General features: G+C 56.1%; 1 protein-coding gene across 4 annotated transcripts; it reads right to left on the minus strand.

Moving 5' to 3' along the window:
* Nucleotides 1-437: 437 nt before the first annotated feature.
* C1QA (complement C1q A chain) lies at nt 438-9,483 on the minus strand. Of its 4 annotated transcripts, none has more exons than XM_036443969.1 (4): nt 9,480-9,483; nt 2,628-2,633; nt 2,208-2,397; nt 438-1,196 (listed from the first exon to the last, which is right to left on the minus strand). In XM_036443969.1, exons 3-4 carry the CDS (start codon nt 2,368-2,370, stop codon nt 619-621), a joined length of 741 nt encoding a protein of 246 aa, XP_036299862.1. In that variant the 5' UTR covers nt 2,371-2,397; nt 2,628-2,633; nt 9,480-9,483; the 3' UTR covers nt 438-618. The 4 variants fall into 4 exon arrangements, with proteins under 4 accessions (XP_036299862.1, XP_045440992.1, XP_036299858.1 ...); XM_045585036.1 differs by lacking the exons at nt 2,628-2,633; nt 9,480-9,483 and adding exons at nt 2,669-2,682; nt 3,187-3,279 and having other exon boundaries at nt 2,208-2,377; XM_036443965.2 differs by lacking the exons at nt 2,628-2,633; nt 9,480-9,483 and adding an exon at nt 3,187-3,345 and having other exon boundaries at nt 2,208-2,377.
* Between the last annotated feature and the right edge of the window lie 7,144 nt (nt 9,484-16,627).

The raw sequence follows: 16,627 nt of genomic DNA on the forward strand, positions 1-16,627 counted from the left end.
CCCCAACTCCCAGCCTCCGTTTTATTATCTGCAAAATAGGGTCATAATACCCACTTCAGAGCTGGATGGCAAAGATTACACAAAATGCAATAATAGCTAAAACTGACATAGCCTTCACAATGAACCAGGCTCTGCACTGCAACTTTCATACATTAAATCATTTCATCTTCCAACAGCCCTTGGAGGTGGGTGCTATTATTCTCCCCACTTTACAGACTAGAAAACTGAGGCTCACGGAAGTTACATAACATGCCCACGATTGGACAACCGGTACACGGTGGCCCAGGGATTTGAACCCGGGCCTCTGAGGCTCCCAGGACCTGTCAGATACGTATTGCAAAATACCGAGATTGGGCCTGCCTTGTAAACACTCAACAGTTGTCATTCTTAAGCCTCCCTCCCAGTGCCCAGGGTAGCAACCGAGCCTCACACCAGCAGACGGGGACACAGTTATTTATTTATTCCAGGAAGAGTTCTAAGAAACGATCTCCCCCTAGCTCAAACAACAGCGCCCCCACGTGACAGAGCAGAGCACAGGACCAGAGAGGCGGAGCGAGTGGGCCGGGGTTGCACAGCGGGGAGCAGGGGAGGCCCAGGCGGGAAGGGGTCCCCCCTGGCTCAGGAGGAGGGGAAGATGAGGAAGCCGCTGAAGACGCTGTCGGCCTCGGGGCCCTGGTAGATGCGGCCCTTGACGGGGTCTTTCTCGATCCAGACCTGGTCCCCGTTCTGCAGCTGCAGCACGGTGCCCCCCGACACCACCTGGAAGGTGCCCCGGCTGTTGCTGTCGCAGAAGCCCACGGAGCTGGCGGTCAGGCCCCGCCGGGTGGACATGATGGACAGGCAGATGTCCCACTTGGACACCACCTGGAAGGTGAAGTAGTAGTAGCCGGGCACGGCGCACACGAACCGGCCCGAGTGGCTCTGGTAGCGGCCCTCCTCGTTGGTGATGACCGTGTCGAAGATGACCACGTTGCCCCCGCCCGTTGGCGGGTTCCGCCTCACGGCCGAGAAGGCGGGCCGCGGCTGGGCGTTGATGTCTCCCGGGTTGCCCTTGATGCCCTTCAAGCCTGGGGAGCCGGGGCTACCCAGGGGGCCGCTGGGTCCTGGGTAGCCCATGTTGCCGGGGATGCCGGGGGGTCCCGGGTCCCCCTGGTCCCCTTTAAGACCGCGGATGCCTGTCCGGATGCCGGGGGCCCCTGTGGGAGGAAGGCCGGATGGGCGGTGAGAGTGCAGCGTCTGCCCATCCTCAGGCGGATGGCTGGGACCCCGAGATGCCGTGGGAGGGCGGAGAGGGGAGTGCCTGGGCCTTTAAGACATGGATTCTGGCTGGCCCCGTGAGCTTGGGCATCTCAGCCTCTCTGAGCCTCAGCTTTGTTCTCCAGAACATGGAGAGACGTGGGAGCAGGCATTTGGGAGAGTGTCAGGTTCTGTGAAAAGCAGGACACTGGCTCCTCCAAGTGCTTCTGGCTGTGGCCCTGCACTCCACACCTCACAGCCACTGACCCTGACCCCACTGACCCTGACCCCGTCTGTTTCAGGGACCCCACAAACTGTTACAAACGCCTCTGCAGAGCTTGCTGGTCTGCTGTGCCATGGGAGGCTCAGGGACTGTAGGAGACGTTCCTTTCCCATCTGGTCACATCCTCTCCCCTTTCCTTCACCCCCAGGCTTTCCTCTGAATCTGAGAGTTTCTGAAGCCCAAACGGAGAGGGGAGCAGGGCTGGGGGAGGGGCAGGTGGAAAAAGGATAGTTGCCATTAATTGATCCCTCCCTCTGTGCCCGGTGGGGTTGGTTCCCGATCTTACAGACGAGGAAACTGAGTCTCAGAGAGTGCCACACAGCAAACCCAGGCTCCTGAGTCTAAAACCTGAGTCAGCACATCCTGGTAACGGAACAGTGGCCGAGGCCTGGGCATGCTTCAGACCATTCGTATTCATTGCTGCAGACCCATTCCCCAGAGGAGGAAGGCGAGGCCAAGGAAAGAGGCCCCAAGCCATAACGAGGACAGGGAGAGGCCTGGGGGGCTGGGGACATGGTCCGGGGAGAAGGCCAGGCCCTCCTCAGACCTTAGGACCAAGTACAGACTGGAGGAGCTTTATGTGAGGGCCCAGGTGGACTCCTGCTTTTTGGTATCACCCCCAAGCCTCCTCTCTGGAGCCAGGCCAAGGAAAGGGATGAGGGACTGGGGTCCACAGGGAGGTACTTACCTGGCTCCCCTCGCTCCCCCTTGAGGCCTGGCCGTCCGGGTCGACCAGGATTTCCTGGAGCCCCGTCCCTCCCATCCGGCGCTCGGCACACGTTCTGGGTCACCGTAGAGGCCAAGGACATGGCCAGCACACCAACCACGAGCCAGCCCCAGGGGGCGTCCATGATGCCACTGTAGAGACACGGCAGGGCCTGGGCAGGCTGGACAGCACACACTCACATCCACTGAATCTCACACACACACACACACACACACACACACACCCCACCACCTCCCGTGCACACCTCCCTGCTCCAGGGATTTCTATGTCTACCTCCATCCAGCTCCAGGGAACCCAGACCTTATATAGAACCACAAACACACAGATACACACATGCCACTGAGCATGCCCACTCATACACACAAGCAGCCTCTCACTCACACACGTCTGGACGTTCACACTGACACCCACCCCTCGCTCACCTGGACACACACACACGTTCACATACTCCCACAGATAACCAGTTCCATTGAACAAGAATTGATTGAGAGCCTGCTTCTCACTGAACACTCCCTCACCCGGATGGCAGAGCTGTGCATGCACACAGGCATTCACAGGCACCTGACACAACACGTTTGCTCATTCCCCTCCATACTCGCCCCCCTTCAGGCTGACGGGCACCCACGGGACCCCTCTGTGGGACCCCTCTGCCAGGCTCTGAACCTCCCAGCCTTTAACTAGCTTCTTGTAATTTGGGGGGATCAGGACCCAGAGACTCTGGTTAGAGCTGATGGGTCTGTGTCTCCCCATCTCCTACTATCTCCCCAAGTCCAAGGAATTAAGGTCCCCCTACTCGCTGATTCTGGGTCCTGAGTCGGTGCCCCACCCAACCCCGTCCTGGCACAGGCCGGCTCTGCCTCCCTGCCAGCCTCCGTGGGCAGCTCCCAGGCCTGCTCCCCCGGCTCTGACCTCACAGCCCCCACTCCGGCGCCCGCCTCACCTGCGAAGGTGGTCGACTCAACTGGATGCTCCCGCTGTCCACCCAGGGACTCTGTGGGACGCCCAGCGGGACGGGGACGGCCACCAGCCAAGTTTCACATCCCTTCCCACTTCCCCTTCTCCTTCTCCGGACCTGCCCCCGGCACTGCCCTGGGGGCCAAGGGCCGGCCTGGGACCTTTTGAGCCGACCTCAGCAAGAAAGGGACATTGCTCATCCTACCCCGAGGCACAGCGGGTGTGGGGGCAGGGACGGCAAGCTGCCAGGACAGAGGGCTGTGGAGGGGCCCTTGGGTGGGGTGGGTAGAGCCAGAGACGCACAACACGTCAGTGTGGAAGGAACTTATAAGACTTTTTTAGGGTTTGAAAGCAACAGCGTGCATTCATTGTCAAAAGCTTGTAAATACAGAAAGGCACAAAGGAAGGAGAACAGGGCTGTGTAAGGAGCAGCGGAGTCATCAGCCTTCTAGACCCGCCTCTTCCTCGCTGCACACCCTTGGAAAGAGACTTCACCTCCGGGGGCCTTGGTTTTATTATTGATAAAACCAGGAGCAGCAGATTCTCAGCCTCATCGGATCACTATCGAGTCTTAGTGAAAGAACGCACATACAAAACATTGGGCACGTGGTGGATGCCTAATAATTCGCTTTTACCCACATTTACAAAGCAGCGACAAAGCCCACGCATCCTACCATCGAGGGGATTGCTGCGAATGCTTGGAGGACTCACCTAGCCTGGCTCATGCCCACTGATGGGGTGCTCGCCACCTGGCAGCACAGCTCACGCCATCACTGCCACGTGGACCCCGAAAGAGCTTTTCTTTAGAGTCGTGACCTGTCTCTCCCAGACTGGAGGCCGGTGTGTTCCAGCCTGGGCTGACCGTGTCTTTCTACTTCTTCCCATGACCATGTTTTTTTGTGGGTTTTTTTTTTTTTTTTTTTTCCCTGAGAAATTCACCAGAGGGAGGCGGAGGAGAAAAAGGAAGGCTGCTATACACAGGCAGAAGAAGTTGGTCTAGGGCTGGGGTTTTCAAGCTTTTGTAACTTCTTTTTTATTTGCAATCTTATATAGCAATCATGTGAGTACATGTCTTTTTTTTTTTTTTTTTTTTTTTTTTTGTAGCTTATGAATGAAGGAACCAGCAGGGTGACAAAGCTAGTTCAATGAGGAATCTGAGGGGGGAAAAAAATATACCTATCTATGGAGAGAGCGAGCAAGTACAAACAAAAACAATAAAAAAATAACACAAGAATTCTAGAATATTCATAAGGTTGCTAAGTGAGATACAAAACTGGCCAGTGTCCTCCAGGCCAATAAAGTCATAATGCTGGGGTTATCTTCTGTACGGGGAAAGCAATCATTTGCATCTGAACCAGACAAAAATAATTTGCAACTTATCAGTTTTCTCCCAGCTACTAGTTATCTTTACAGAGCCTCGGCCCGATCAATAGCAAACAATAAGTCGAGCCAAGTGACATTCCCTGGCGTGCAGGACGACCCTTAGGAGGGCTTGTCAGACACAGCTCTCCTCTGACTTTGAAAGGACACCAGTTATCTATTTGCTTTATTTCCAAGAGTGGGATGAGGTTACTTATCAGGCGGTTGCAAGAGCCTGGACACTTCCCAAGAAATACAAGGCATCGATAGTAATGAACATGTCATTGGTGTGAGAAGTGAATGGGTCCGTGACAATGGGACGTGGACATCTTCCGTCAGAGGGGATGGCAAACAGCTCTCATTTCTCCAGAGCTCAGCCAGGTGCCGGGAGGCGGGAGGAGGGAGGAGAGGGAACCTTGTCCTACTCCTGGAGCCCTCATCCAGGGGCCCTCCTCCCTCCTGGGCCTAACGAATAACCAAAAAAATCATCCCTAGCTCCAGTTGGTTTGGCTCGGTGGATAGAGTGTGGGCCTGTGGACTGAAGGACCCCAGGTTCCCAGGTTCAATTCCTGTCAAGGACACATGCCCGGGTTGCAGGCTCAATTCCCAGTAGGGAGGCATGCAGGAGGCAGCCAATCAATGGTTCTCTCTCATCATTGATGTTTCTATCACTCTCTCCCTTCCTCTCTGAAATCAATAAAAATAGTTTTTAAAAAAATCACCTCTAAATGACTCCAGTTCTTTCTAGGGGAGTCACATCTCACTCAAGAGCTGGGTTCTAAAATCAGCACGTTGGACAAAAATTGTAAATGGTAAGTATTAGTGTTAGGGGAAAAATACTTAGGAAAGTGCCCTGGTGGAGACCATATTGCCATTTCGCAGGAGTCTTATGCTGTTACATTTGGCTTTGACATTAGAATAGATTTCTATTTCTTTATCAGTTGGCTAAGGTGCATGCCCTTAGAGATTGGAGTCATACTCAGTGGGAGGTGTGCAGACCATTGAGGAGTTCATAGGAGCCGAAGCAGACTCGGGGACAGACTTGGGGACAGACTTGGGGACTGCAGAGGCAGCCAGATCTCCCCGTCCACACTCCGTGGGTCTGGAATGACAACAGCATCCCCTTCCTCATTTAAATTGGTATCCTTATCTCTTTCTCTCTCTGAATCTTATTAGGCAAAATGCAGAGAATCAAACGTGTAAGGAGCATAACTCTGAAGTTCTTGAATTTCTTTTTGTAATTAAAAAATGGAGGTTGAATTCACATACAGTAAAATGCAGCCTTCAGCGCACTGCTCACACATTGTTTGCCAACACCCAGATCAAAATACAGACCATCTCCATCCCCCAGCCTTGTGCCTCCTGTGTTACCCCCAAGCCCCACAGTGACCAGTGAGTTCTGACCCCGTCACCAGCGGGTACTTCTGCCTGTCCTGGAACTTCATGGACAGAGAAGCATTGAGGATGTGTCTTCTGTGTCCGTCTTCTCTCGCGTCCCATGCTTGTGAGGTCCATCTGGCTTAGCACTGCTGAGAAGGGGTCCGTTGTGTGCATGCATCACCCTTTGCATAGCCCTTCCCCCGTTCGTGGGCATTTTGGGTGGCGATGAATAAAGCTGCTAAGAACATTCTCGTAGGAGTCCGCCTCTGGGTGCCGCTCTGTGAACGTATGTGCCCCGCCCGCTGCCCTGGTTTTTGAACACCAGGGAGTGGCATTGAGTTTACACCGACATCCCTTCCTCTCCCATCCACTGCCCTACACCTCTGTCCTCAACAGCCTCTTTCTAAAACAAACAAACAACAAACAAAACAATTCCTCTTGCACCCCCAGCCTGAACCACTTTTTCTCCCTCTCACAACCTTTTCCCTGTCTCCCTGCTCTGTATTATGAAGATTGTCTTCATTTTGTCTTTCTGGCTAAATCCCTTCCTTCTATGCACCTTCTGGGTCTCTCCTTCTATTCTCCATCCCTTCATCCGAAAAGATAAAGGTTTTATTGAAGGAGGGATGTTTGGGGAAAGGGGAGGGAGCTGTCAGAGCCTGCCACACATCTTCAGTGCACATTCTTTATTCTTTGCATCTCTCTTGGCAGATAAAAGCTCTTTTGGGGACTGTTTTATGAAAAACAGAGGGGATTGTAAACAACGAATAATATGTGCCTCCCATTTGCCCTGTCTGGGGCTGACAAAAACCCTTCAAATTGTGGCTGGAGTGGCTCAGTGGTTGAGTGTCGACCTATGAACCAGGAGGTTATGGTTCGATTCCCAGTCAGGGCATATGCCCAGGTTGCAGGCTCAATCCCTGCAGGCCCAGTGTTTCTATCTCTCTCTCCATCTCCTTTCCTAGCTAAAATCAATGAAAACATTTTTTTAAAAAATATATTTTATTAATTTTTTTACAGAGAGGAATAGAGAGTTAGAAACATTGATGAGAGAGAAACATCGATCAGCTGCCTCCTGCACACCTCCTACTGGGGATGTGCCTGCATCCAAGGTACATGGCTTTGACTGGAATCGAACCTGGGACCTTTCAGTCTGCAAGCCAATGCTCTATCCACTGAGCCAAACCGGTCAGGGACAATGAAAACATTAAAAAATAATAATAATAAAACAAAACAAAACAAAAGACATTGTGGCCAGGCTTCAGGTCAGTGTGGTTTGTCCCTAACCAGGGGTGGGCACTCCTTCTTCCCGCTCCTGCCACTAGGGGGCCAGGGCCTGGCGAGGCTGAGAAGGCCTCCACCCTCCACCAGGCCCATGGAGCCCAGCGTGCGGGCTGCCCAGAGGGAAGCAGCCAGCCTGCCAGGGCCCAGGGGAGCTCTGGGAGCAGCTCCAGCACCAGGAAAGGTGCTAATGGAAGCCGCCAGGGGTGCCGGCAGGCGAGATGTAAAAAGATTAAGAGGATTTGGAGAGAGTTTGGAAAACAAACAGCAGGCTGTGGGAGCAGCAAGGAGGCCTTGCCTCTGCCTTGGGGGGGTGGGGTGGTCCTTGGTCCTGGGGGCTTCCAGGGACCATGGCGCCGAGAGGCCAGGAGAATGCTGGCTCACACAGATCCCCCAGGTCAGTCCCAGGTGAGTGACGGGGGGTTGTGGGGGAAGCTTCCCAGGGAGAAATGGTCTCTGTCATCCGTCCCTCACCTGCCTGGCATCCCACCTGAACCCATGGCCTCCATGGGTAAGCACTGCCCCCTTTAGGATGATGCTTCATGAAGGTATGTCCTGGTGCATTTGCAAGAGGTGACTGGGCTCCACTTGGTGAGCCCTATTGCAAGGCTTAGTGCTGTGCTGAATACACGATCTCCTTTAATCATCCCAATGCCCAGGAGGGAGTACTTGGTTAATGAGCCCCTTTTACAGATGAGAAGACCGAGGCTCAGTCAGGGCAGGCGAATCAGACAGGGCACACAGCCAGTAAGTGGTAGTTATTTCTACCACACAGGTACCTTTCTGACGTTGTTCCACTGTCGTCCCACACATCTGAAGCCTGAAACAGGAACTCTCAAAGAGAGAGCAGAACGGAGGGGGTAAAAATATGGGGTATGGGAGGCCGAAGAAGGCAAGCCTTGCCAGCTTCGCACATTCACCTCTCCCGTGCCAGGCATTTTACACACCATCTCACTTCATTTACACAGAATCCTCACAGGGAGCCCTTTGGTTTATTTTCAAAGAAGAAGGAGCGGAGGCTCAGAGAAATGATGTGCTCATGGGTCTGGGGTTGCTAGATTTAACAAATTAAAAAACATAGAATGCCCAGTTCAACTTGAATTTCAGGGCAACAACGGTAGGCAGGGATATGTTTATGTTAAAAAAAATTAAAATGGTCCATTCTACACTTCATAGGGCCCCCTCCAGAGATCACACAGCCTGGAGGTAAGTGACTGTTGCTCACCGCCTGGCTCATTGGAAGGAAGAAGTGGGCTGAAGGGGGCGCTCCCCTCTGCCTCCTAGGGGAATGGGGTCAAGGCCACTGCTTCTGTGGGGGAGCCACAAGCCCCAGCAAGGTTCCCCCTATGATCCCCCACATCATTGCCACGGAGGGCTGCCCTCTGGGTACCTCTCCCTGCCCCAGAGGTCCATCAGGAGAGGCCACTGTAGCTTCATTGCCAGCTCTGAGTGTCCCGGGACATCGCTCCTCTGGGCCTCAGCGCCCCACTCCCCATTGGTAAAAAAAGAGGGGGGAGTTGAAACAGCAGTGGTCAGAGTCACCTGGGGGCGCTGGTTGAGAAGAGCATAGCCTGAGCTGCACCCCCACTTACAGCATCAGAACCTCTGGGCGGAGCGTCTGCGGTTTCACAGGTGCCCGGTGGGTGGAGGCAGGCAGCCTGGCATCCTTTACAGCAACCGAGCGGCTTCCGACCTGGACATGCTGGGGGCAGAAGGAGGTCAGGGCGAGGCGGGGCAGGGCAGGCCAATCCAGGGCAGGGCAGGGCAGGGAGTCCAGGGAGGGCAGGCCAGGGTGTGCTCCGGCTTGCACTCACTCTCCCCTGCGGAGCCTCCGGATTTGGGTGCAGGACAGCTGCTCGTGCCCTGTTTCCGCCCCTCCTCCCGGCGCGAGGCTGATTACAAATAAACACCCGGTCTACGCGGGAGAGTAATTAACTCTCCGAAGTGGGGAGAACTAATCAGCCTGGCGTTTGCTGCAGGTGGGAAAAGCAAAGGCTTCTCTAAGTAGTATGCAAATGACACCGTAGTATGCAAATCAACCCCCGGAGGCTCCTGGGAAAGGCCGGAGGAGGGAGGGACAGGCTCTGCGAAGGGAAGCCCTGACAGCAGGGCCCGTCCCTCAAGTTCAGGCGGCTGGAGAGGTCAGAGGAGGAGTGGGGGCTCACCACCTGGGTTCCCCAAAACACCTGCCGCTTGTGTCTGGAGCCCTGGGGGTGGCAGAGAAATAGGCTGGGGGCTCCGGGAGGACTGGGTTTGAACCTGAACTCCACCGGCCCTTACCTCTGTGACCTTGGCGAGTGATTGGCTGGGCCTCAGTTTTCTCATTTAACCATGGAGACAATGCCTACTGTCCAGGCTGCGCTGAGCGATGGATGGCACATAAAGCACCTCAAATCGTCTGGCACAGAGTAGGTGTGCAGTAACGGAACCCTTTTTCAGAAAGCACCCAGCTAAGCCCATGGCACTCCGGAGTGTCCGCCTGCTCCAGGCACATTCTCCTCCTGCCTTGTCTGAAATTCTGGACCAGGACCAGGAAGGAGTGTGAGGCTGCCAGGGGGCAGGACTGAAGGAGCACACACGCTCAGCATTCCCAGGGAGCGACCACCTTCTTACTGTTTTGCAACCCTGGGCAGCTTACTCACTCCATCCTGTCCAGGCCCGACGCACAAAATAGCAGAGAGATTTATTCAAGAAATCCATAGGCTGCTCAGGGAATCCTGGCCAACTTACTGGGCAGGATGAGCGGTAAGAGGGAGTGTGAGTGCAGAGTCAGTGGGCATCTCTGGGGGCTTGGAGGGAAGGCACAGGAAAACAGGGCAAATGGCCCCTGGCTCAGTGCCCTCTTCCCCTGGGAAAGACACTTCTGAGCAGCCTTTTTGGGGTCTTCCCCCCCACTCCCCTCCATTTCTCCAGCCTCTTGGCTCTAGGCCCGCGGGCCAAACACAAGGCCCGCGGGCCAAATCCGTCCCGCCAGGCCTTGCAATGTGGCCCTCACCTCGCTGTCATCACTGCACTCCGCTGCGTTTCCATCACAATGACAGTTTATGACTGTTCAGTAAACCATTCGGCCCGCGATTTAGGCTGGATTTTAGATTTTGGCCCCTTCTCTGATTGAGTTCGACACCCCTACTCTAGGCAGATAGGGGTACCACAATGGAAGTTGGCACAAACCAGGGTAGGGGTGGTGGGATAAGCACCTTTCCCTTCATTCTCACCATCTCCTGCAGGAACGAGGCTGGGGGAGCCTTTCTGGGGGCCGGCTTGACCTGGGGGAGCAGAGGAAGCCTCTGGGTCCAGCCTGGGGCGTGGTTTCAGAGCTGTTGCCAGAGCCAGGCCAGGAAGCTAGTTCTGGGCCGATGCGTGGGAAGAGCCTGGTGCGGGAGCCCGGAGACCGGTGACCGGCCTGGCTCTGTGCTGCCTCGGTCTCCTCCCTGCTGCTCAGGTGCCAGTAACTACAGTGACTACATCTCTAACAGGCACCAGCCATCCTGCCTCCTTGGCGACCTGCTCAGGGTTCCCCACAGACACCCAGGGAGAGGCTGACCAGGTCCTGAACTTGGAGATGTTTGTGGAGCAGAAAGAGAGCTGGCCTCTAGTCAGTGACCCCGTCTGAGAGCCTCAGTTTTCCTATCGCCGATGGCAATGGCAGTTAGCGTGCTACAGGGCAGGCAGGGGTTTTCATTTTATGGTTTAAAAAATGTTTTTATTGATTTCAGTGAGAGAGAGAGAGAGAGAGAGAGAAAGAGAGAGAGAGAGAGAGGTGAATCACTGATCGGCTGCCTCCTGCATGCCCCCTCCTGGGTATTGAGCCCACAACCCAGGCTTGTGCTCTTACCCAGAATTGAACCTGGGACCCTTCAGTCCATAGGCCGATGCTCTACCCACTGAGCCAAAGCAGCCAGGGTCAGGCAGGGGTTTTAATTATTATATCCAAATATTTACCACTTCCTTTCAGGGTAGATGTATCTACCCTGTGTACAGATAATAGAAATGGCTCTGAGAGGCAATGTCCCTCACCCACGGCCACGCACTAAGCGAGCTTCAGACTGGGCTCTCGCAGACAGCTGTGTGGCTTTGGGCGAGCACTCTGCCTCTCTGAGCTTCGGCTTTCACCTCTGTAACATGGTAAGGGCGGTCTCTCCCCTGCGAGTGCTAACCACGGGCAGGAAGTAACACTCGTAGGAGAGCTGGCTGAGGTGTGACCCAGGGGTCGCATGACCCCCTGGCCCTGCTGGACACCCAGCTGCCTCTGTCCCCCCCCCGGAGTGGGACTGGCTGATCTCTCGACCTTCCCTAAGCCTCCGGATTCCTTGAAGGCTCTGCCTGGTTTCACTCGGCCTGCGGCCTGCTGTAACTCAGGGTGCAGGCCTCGGTCAGGTCCGGGGCTGCTTTTGAGGATGTGGGGTCCCCGCTCTCAGCTCTGTTTCCCAGAGCCCACGCGTGTGAGGGTCTTCCACGGCCAGGAGGTGGTCATGATGCCCTAGCACAGTGGTCGGCAAACTGCGGCTGGCGAGCCACATATACCTCGAGAGCCTTGGTTTGCCGCTCTGTTGACTAATGAGTTTGCCGACCACTGCCATATACCACCCTTTACCTCTTTGCGCACAACATGCCAAAACTGCCTAATCCTCACAGCTTCCAAATACACGGTAACATTTAGTCTAGGACCTGGGGCTTTCGGCATCTGGGAAGGGCTAAGGGGGGAGGGGGTGTGCTCAGCAGGAGGGGGTGGCCAGGTTATTTTTATGATGAAAGTTTAATAAATTGAAAGGCATGGTTTTCATTCCGGTGGGTAATTAGCTGCGGCCGCTGGGCTCCCTCCTAATTGTCTCTCTCACACCAGACAGGGGCAGATCAATAGGAAGCGGCCGCTGTGCGGTGAAAGTCACAATTAATTAATTGTCAGGCGCGTGTGTGTCTCCATCTCTGTCACATCAAAGGCCTGAGGGTGGCAGCTGCCCACATTCCTGGCTCTGCCGGCTGGCCCAGCCCGGAGCCCCAGGTGCGTGCGACCACCAGCCACCGCGCATGCTTCCTGCCTCTCCCTCGGGCAGTGGGAGGCACATGGAGGCGGGTCCCCCGAGACCCCAGGCTCAGGGCCTTCTCTGACAGCCAGCATTGTCTGGCCTCCTCACTGCAAATGCAACCTCCACCATCTCTCTGCTGGGCACCTGCACCCTGGTCCCCTGGTCTGGCCCTTGCCTGTCCAGCCCACCCTCCTCCCTGTAGTCCAGTCCTGCAGCGTTTCTAGGCCAAAGCTTTGCCTGTATCTGGAATAGTGGAGGCGGGTGGTATTGGCTGAGAGAGAGAACCTTCTGCAAAGCTGGGAAGGCTCTACATTTTTATTTGGGTGGTGGTTTCATGGATGCACACTTATGTACTAAACCATTGTGCGGTGCCACTGAAGGTTAGTGCAAACAGTAAACACACAGGCCAAGGCCCCGCCCCCACCCAGCAATGACTTACGCTCATGTGTGGATGAGACACTGGGATGACAAGGAGCATGGGCCTGCTTAGACCTGTCTTTCCTAAGCCTCCCCACCGGTCTTGGAGAAAGGTAGCATTTCCCCCTTTCTACAGATGGGGAAACAGAGGCACAGAAAGGGGGCTGGGAAGGAACTAAGGAGAGGAGAGGGGAGGAGTGGACAGAGGGAGAAGGGTTGAGGAGGGACCTGTGGCCATGGAGGGCTCGTGGGTACCAGGTGCTCCACACACCACCATCTCCATGAAAGCAAAGCCACACGTCCCATGTTCCAGCTGAGGCTTGGAGGTGGGGGGGAGGGGCTTGTCTGAGGTCACATGGCCTGGGAGGGGCGAGCTGGATCTGGGTCCTGGGCTGCCTCATTCCAACGTCTTTCCGAGAGGGAGACATGGAAGAAGGGGCGGGAGGACAGAGAGAGGTGAGGGTAAGGAGGCTGAGGTGGGATGAGTGAATCAGGGAGGCGTGTGCATGAAAGAGGGGGTGCTCAAACACATGTGTGGGTGCACACACACAGGCACACACAGGCATGCATGCACCTGCTTTACCCCCTACTTTTGCTTTACTCTTTCTCCGGGGGCTTCCTGCTGCCGCTCTGGGGCGAGCTTTCCCTCGTCTGTAAAGGGGGAGAGGAACCGTGTGGCCCTGAGGTTTGCTGTGGCCCGCACACTGCCCAGCACCCACAGGGTCAGCACGGAGCTGGCCTCACCTGTCCTCCGCCGGAGCTGGCCAGGCCCTCCACCCTCCGCCCTCCGCCCAAGGCTCTGCCGCTGAGCGTGGCCTGGGGAAGGGCCAGGCCGGCCGTCCTGGCCCGTGGCCAGTGTTCTGCTCTGCCCACCCCCCACGCACGCTCATCCGCGCGCCCCGGGAGCTCAGGGGCTGACAAACGTTGTAAGGGCCTCCTGGCTGTGGGGAGAGGCGGGGCCTGTCCTGCTGTCGCCGTGTCTCCGAGCGAACACAGCGCCGGTCCGGCCTCCAGCTCCCGGCTGGTCGTCGGGGGAGGCCACCTCCACGCTCCCTCCGCCGTCACCGCCTGTCACCGCACCTTTGAAGTGGCGCCTGATTTCCCAGTCTGTCTGAAGCCGCTCGCTGTTTATGCAGCAGCTGGTCCAGCAAGTCCCCCGCCGGGCCTCTCCGTGCCGGTGCCAGCCGCCAGGGCCCCGGGGAGACAGCCACCAGGTCTCAGGAGGGGGGGGGGGAGGCGGGGTGGCGAGAGGAAGCCGAGATGCCATTTCTATCTTCAGGGTCTTCTAGACGGGGCTTGCTTATTTTTTGTTTAAAAGGAAAAGAACAAGGGTTTCCAAAACCCCCGATGCGCTATTTTCTTCAAAGAAAACGGAATAAAGATGAAAAATAAAATAAAAAATAACAAGGGCCAAAGGTAAAGCTTTTAAATGCTTTGAACATTTTTAGTGATGCAGCAGTGCGCGGGGGAAGGTGCTAGCTAGGGATCCTTTCGTGGATGCTAATGTGCCGGGTGACCTTGGGCAAGTCACTTCCCTCCGGGTGTCAGATCCCTGAGGAGGGTCTGACCGGGTCCGCTCCACTCCGCCCTGGGGGACCTTCTGATGCTGTTTGTTTCTCCCGAAACTCGCTGCCTCCGGCTGCCTCCTCCTTCTGAATAGGACCGTCTTCCTCGAGCCCAGGAAACCAGAGAGAGAGAGAGAGAGAGAGAGAGAGAGAGAGAGAGAGGCCGAGGAGCCTCCCGGCAGCAGGAGAGCAGGGTGATCCCTCTCAGGCGCGGATGCTGGAAGCCTCCCTGTTGAGGATGTCATAGCTGGGGACCAGCGGGGCTGAGCCACTTGCCCAAGGTCACCCAGCGAGGGAGTCTGTGGCAGAAGCAGGGCTAACTCTGTGTCGTTAGCTCCCCAGCCGGGCTTTTCCTCCTGCCTCACCTCAGTAAGCCGCAGGAGGACGTTCCCAGCGAGCGAATGAGCGAGCGGGGAACCACATGTATGTGACATACGTGTTTCAACGGAGGCTCCTGAGAGTGGCGTGTAAGGGTGAGGGCCCTGGGGTCACACAGAACGTGTCCCCGCATCTGCTGACTGTTCGTGTGTCCTTAGGCAATCAACCTCAGGGCTCCAGCCTCAGTTTCCCAAACTGTAAAATGGGGCTGTTCCTTGTGCCTCCTCTATGCGTGAGGGCAACGGAGAGGGTGCTTGTGAAGCACTCAGCGTGGATCTTGGCAGGAGGGAGCCCTTCCACCATGCTGGCTGCTACTCTGGCGAGCGGTCAGCGTGGAGCTGGAGCCGCAGGCTTCAAGCTCGTGGGGAGGAGGGTGCACCGGGCGGCCGCTCAGGCCTGGCTGTCACATCTGCCTTTCACGCCCCGCGCCCTCCCACCAGAGCCCATGCCCGGGAGAGACAGGCAGCCGTGGCAGGCTGTGCTGGAGTGTCAGCCTCGTCTTGCTGAGAGGCCTCTGCTGACACTGACGAGACCCCTGGCTGGTGGAGTTGCCAGGGAGCAGCCCCGGGCCCGGCCGCTCTCCCTCTGGGCCTGGCCTTCGTGGCCTCCCTGTCACAGCTCTGGCTTCAGCCACAGGAGGCCAACCAGAAGGTCTCCTGGGGCTGGGGAGCCATCAGCCGAGGGGCCGGCCTTGCATGGAGCCTGTGGGTGGGCCGCTGGGTGGGCTCAGCTTTGAACAAAGGGTGCGGGAGGTGCGGGCTCAGGGCTCGGGTGCAGAATGAACGGGCTGGGACTCTGGCCCTGGCTTCACCCTCATTGGCTGTGCCACCAGGTTCCCCAACGGAAAACTTGGTAAAACTGAGCAAAGCTTTGTGGCACAGTCACTAGAATCAGCCACCCCCGTTCCCGGCCCTGGGGAGGTATGGAGGACAGACCCGTGGCCTGCTGGAGTTGACCCTCTAGCGGGAGAGGGTGTGGGAGTTCAGAGGCTCCGAGAGAACAAAGGACGGGGCTGGGCAGCAGCAGGTAGTGAAGAGAACTGAAGACCTGAGTTCAAATCCTGCCTCAGCCTCTTTGTCCTGTGTGAACAAAGACCCTCTCTGGGCTTCAGCTTCCACATTTGCAGACTGGAACCAGCCGCCCAGCCTCGCATCCCCGAGAGATGCGTCTCCAGTGAGGGCCTTCTTGGGAGGGCACTAGGAGAGAGGGGTTCCTGTCCCCAGGCAGCTTCTGCACCCTGAGACCAGGGTGGGCGACGAGCAGAGGTGCCACCTACAGCACGTCTGCTCAACCTGGGCGCCCCAGCCCAGCTTTTCCGAGCTACTAACCTGGAAATGGCAGCTCCACCTTCTGAAGTCTGGCCCTGTGGCGGGGCTGGGAGCTCTGTATGTCTCCTCCAGACTAGGACCCCCTCCTTGAAATCCTGTGTCTTCTAGTCATCCTGGGGGCAGGATTCTGGGGGTATAGGCAGCCTTGCTGCTGGAGAAGACCAGCGATATTCATTCCTTCACTCATTCACTCATTCATTCATTACCAATCATTTGGTCGGTCATCAGACAAACACTCATCCACCAGTTACCATGTGGCAGCCATGTTAGACACAGGAGATCCAGATGTGTCTTTTTTTCTTTTTCTTTTTTTCTTTTCTTTTTTTCAAATATTAAGTATCTCCTCTGTTCCCAGCTCCGTGCTTGACACGGGCGACAAAGTGATTAATTGGTTTATTCGGTGTTTACAAGTACCTGCCATGTGCCCTGTGCCGAGTGCAAACACATCCTGAAGCCCTACTCTGTGCCAAGTACTGTGACAGCCACCAGGCGCGAAGCCCCATCTGCTTCCTGAGCCGGGCACCGCATGCCCGGAGAGCAGGGACCGGCGTTTTGTATGCAGACAGGAAACCCAGCGTCTCCCTGTGGCTAATGAATCACCGGGCTTCACACGAGAAGCGCGAACAGACCTCCTTGTCCGTGAATTTGCTAATTGAGCTCCTCGAACTCAGACATTAACCTGAATTACCATA

This window comes from Pipistrellus kuhlii, unplaced genomic scaffold (assembly GCF_014108245.1).
Source record: "Pipistrellus kuhlii isolate mPipKuh1 unplaced genomic scaffold, mPipKuh1.p scaffold_m20_p_2, whole genome shotgun sequence".
Taxonomy (NCBI): domain Eukaryota; kingdom Metazoa; phylum Chordata; class Mammalia; order Chiroptera; family Vespertilionidae; genus Pipistrellus; species Pipistrellus kuhlii.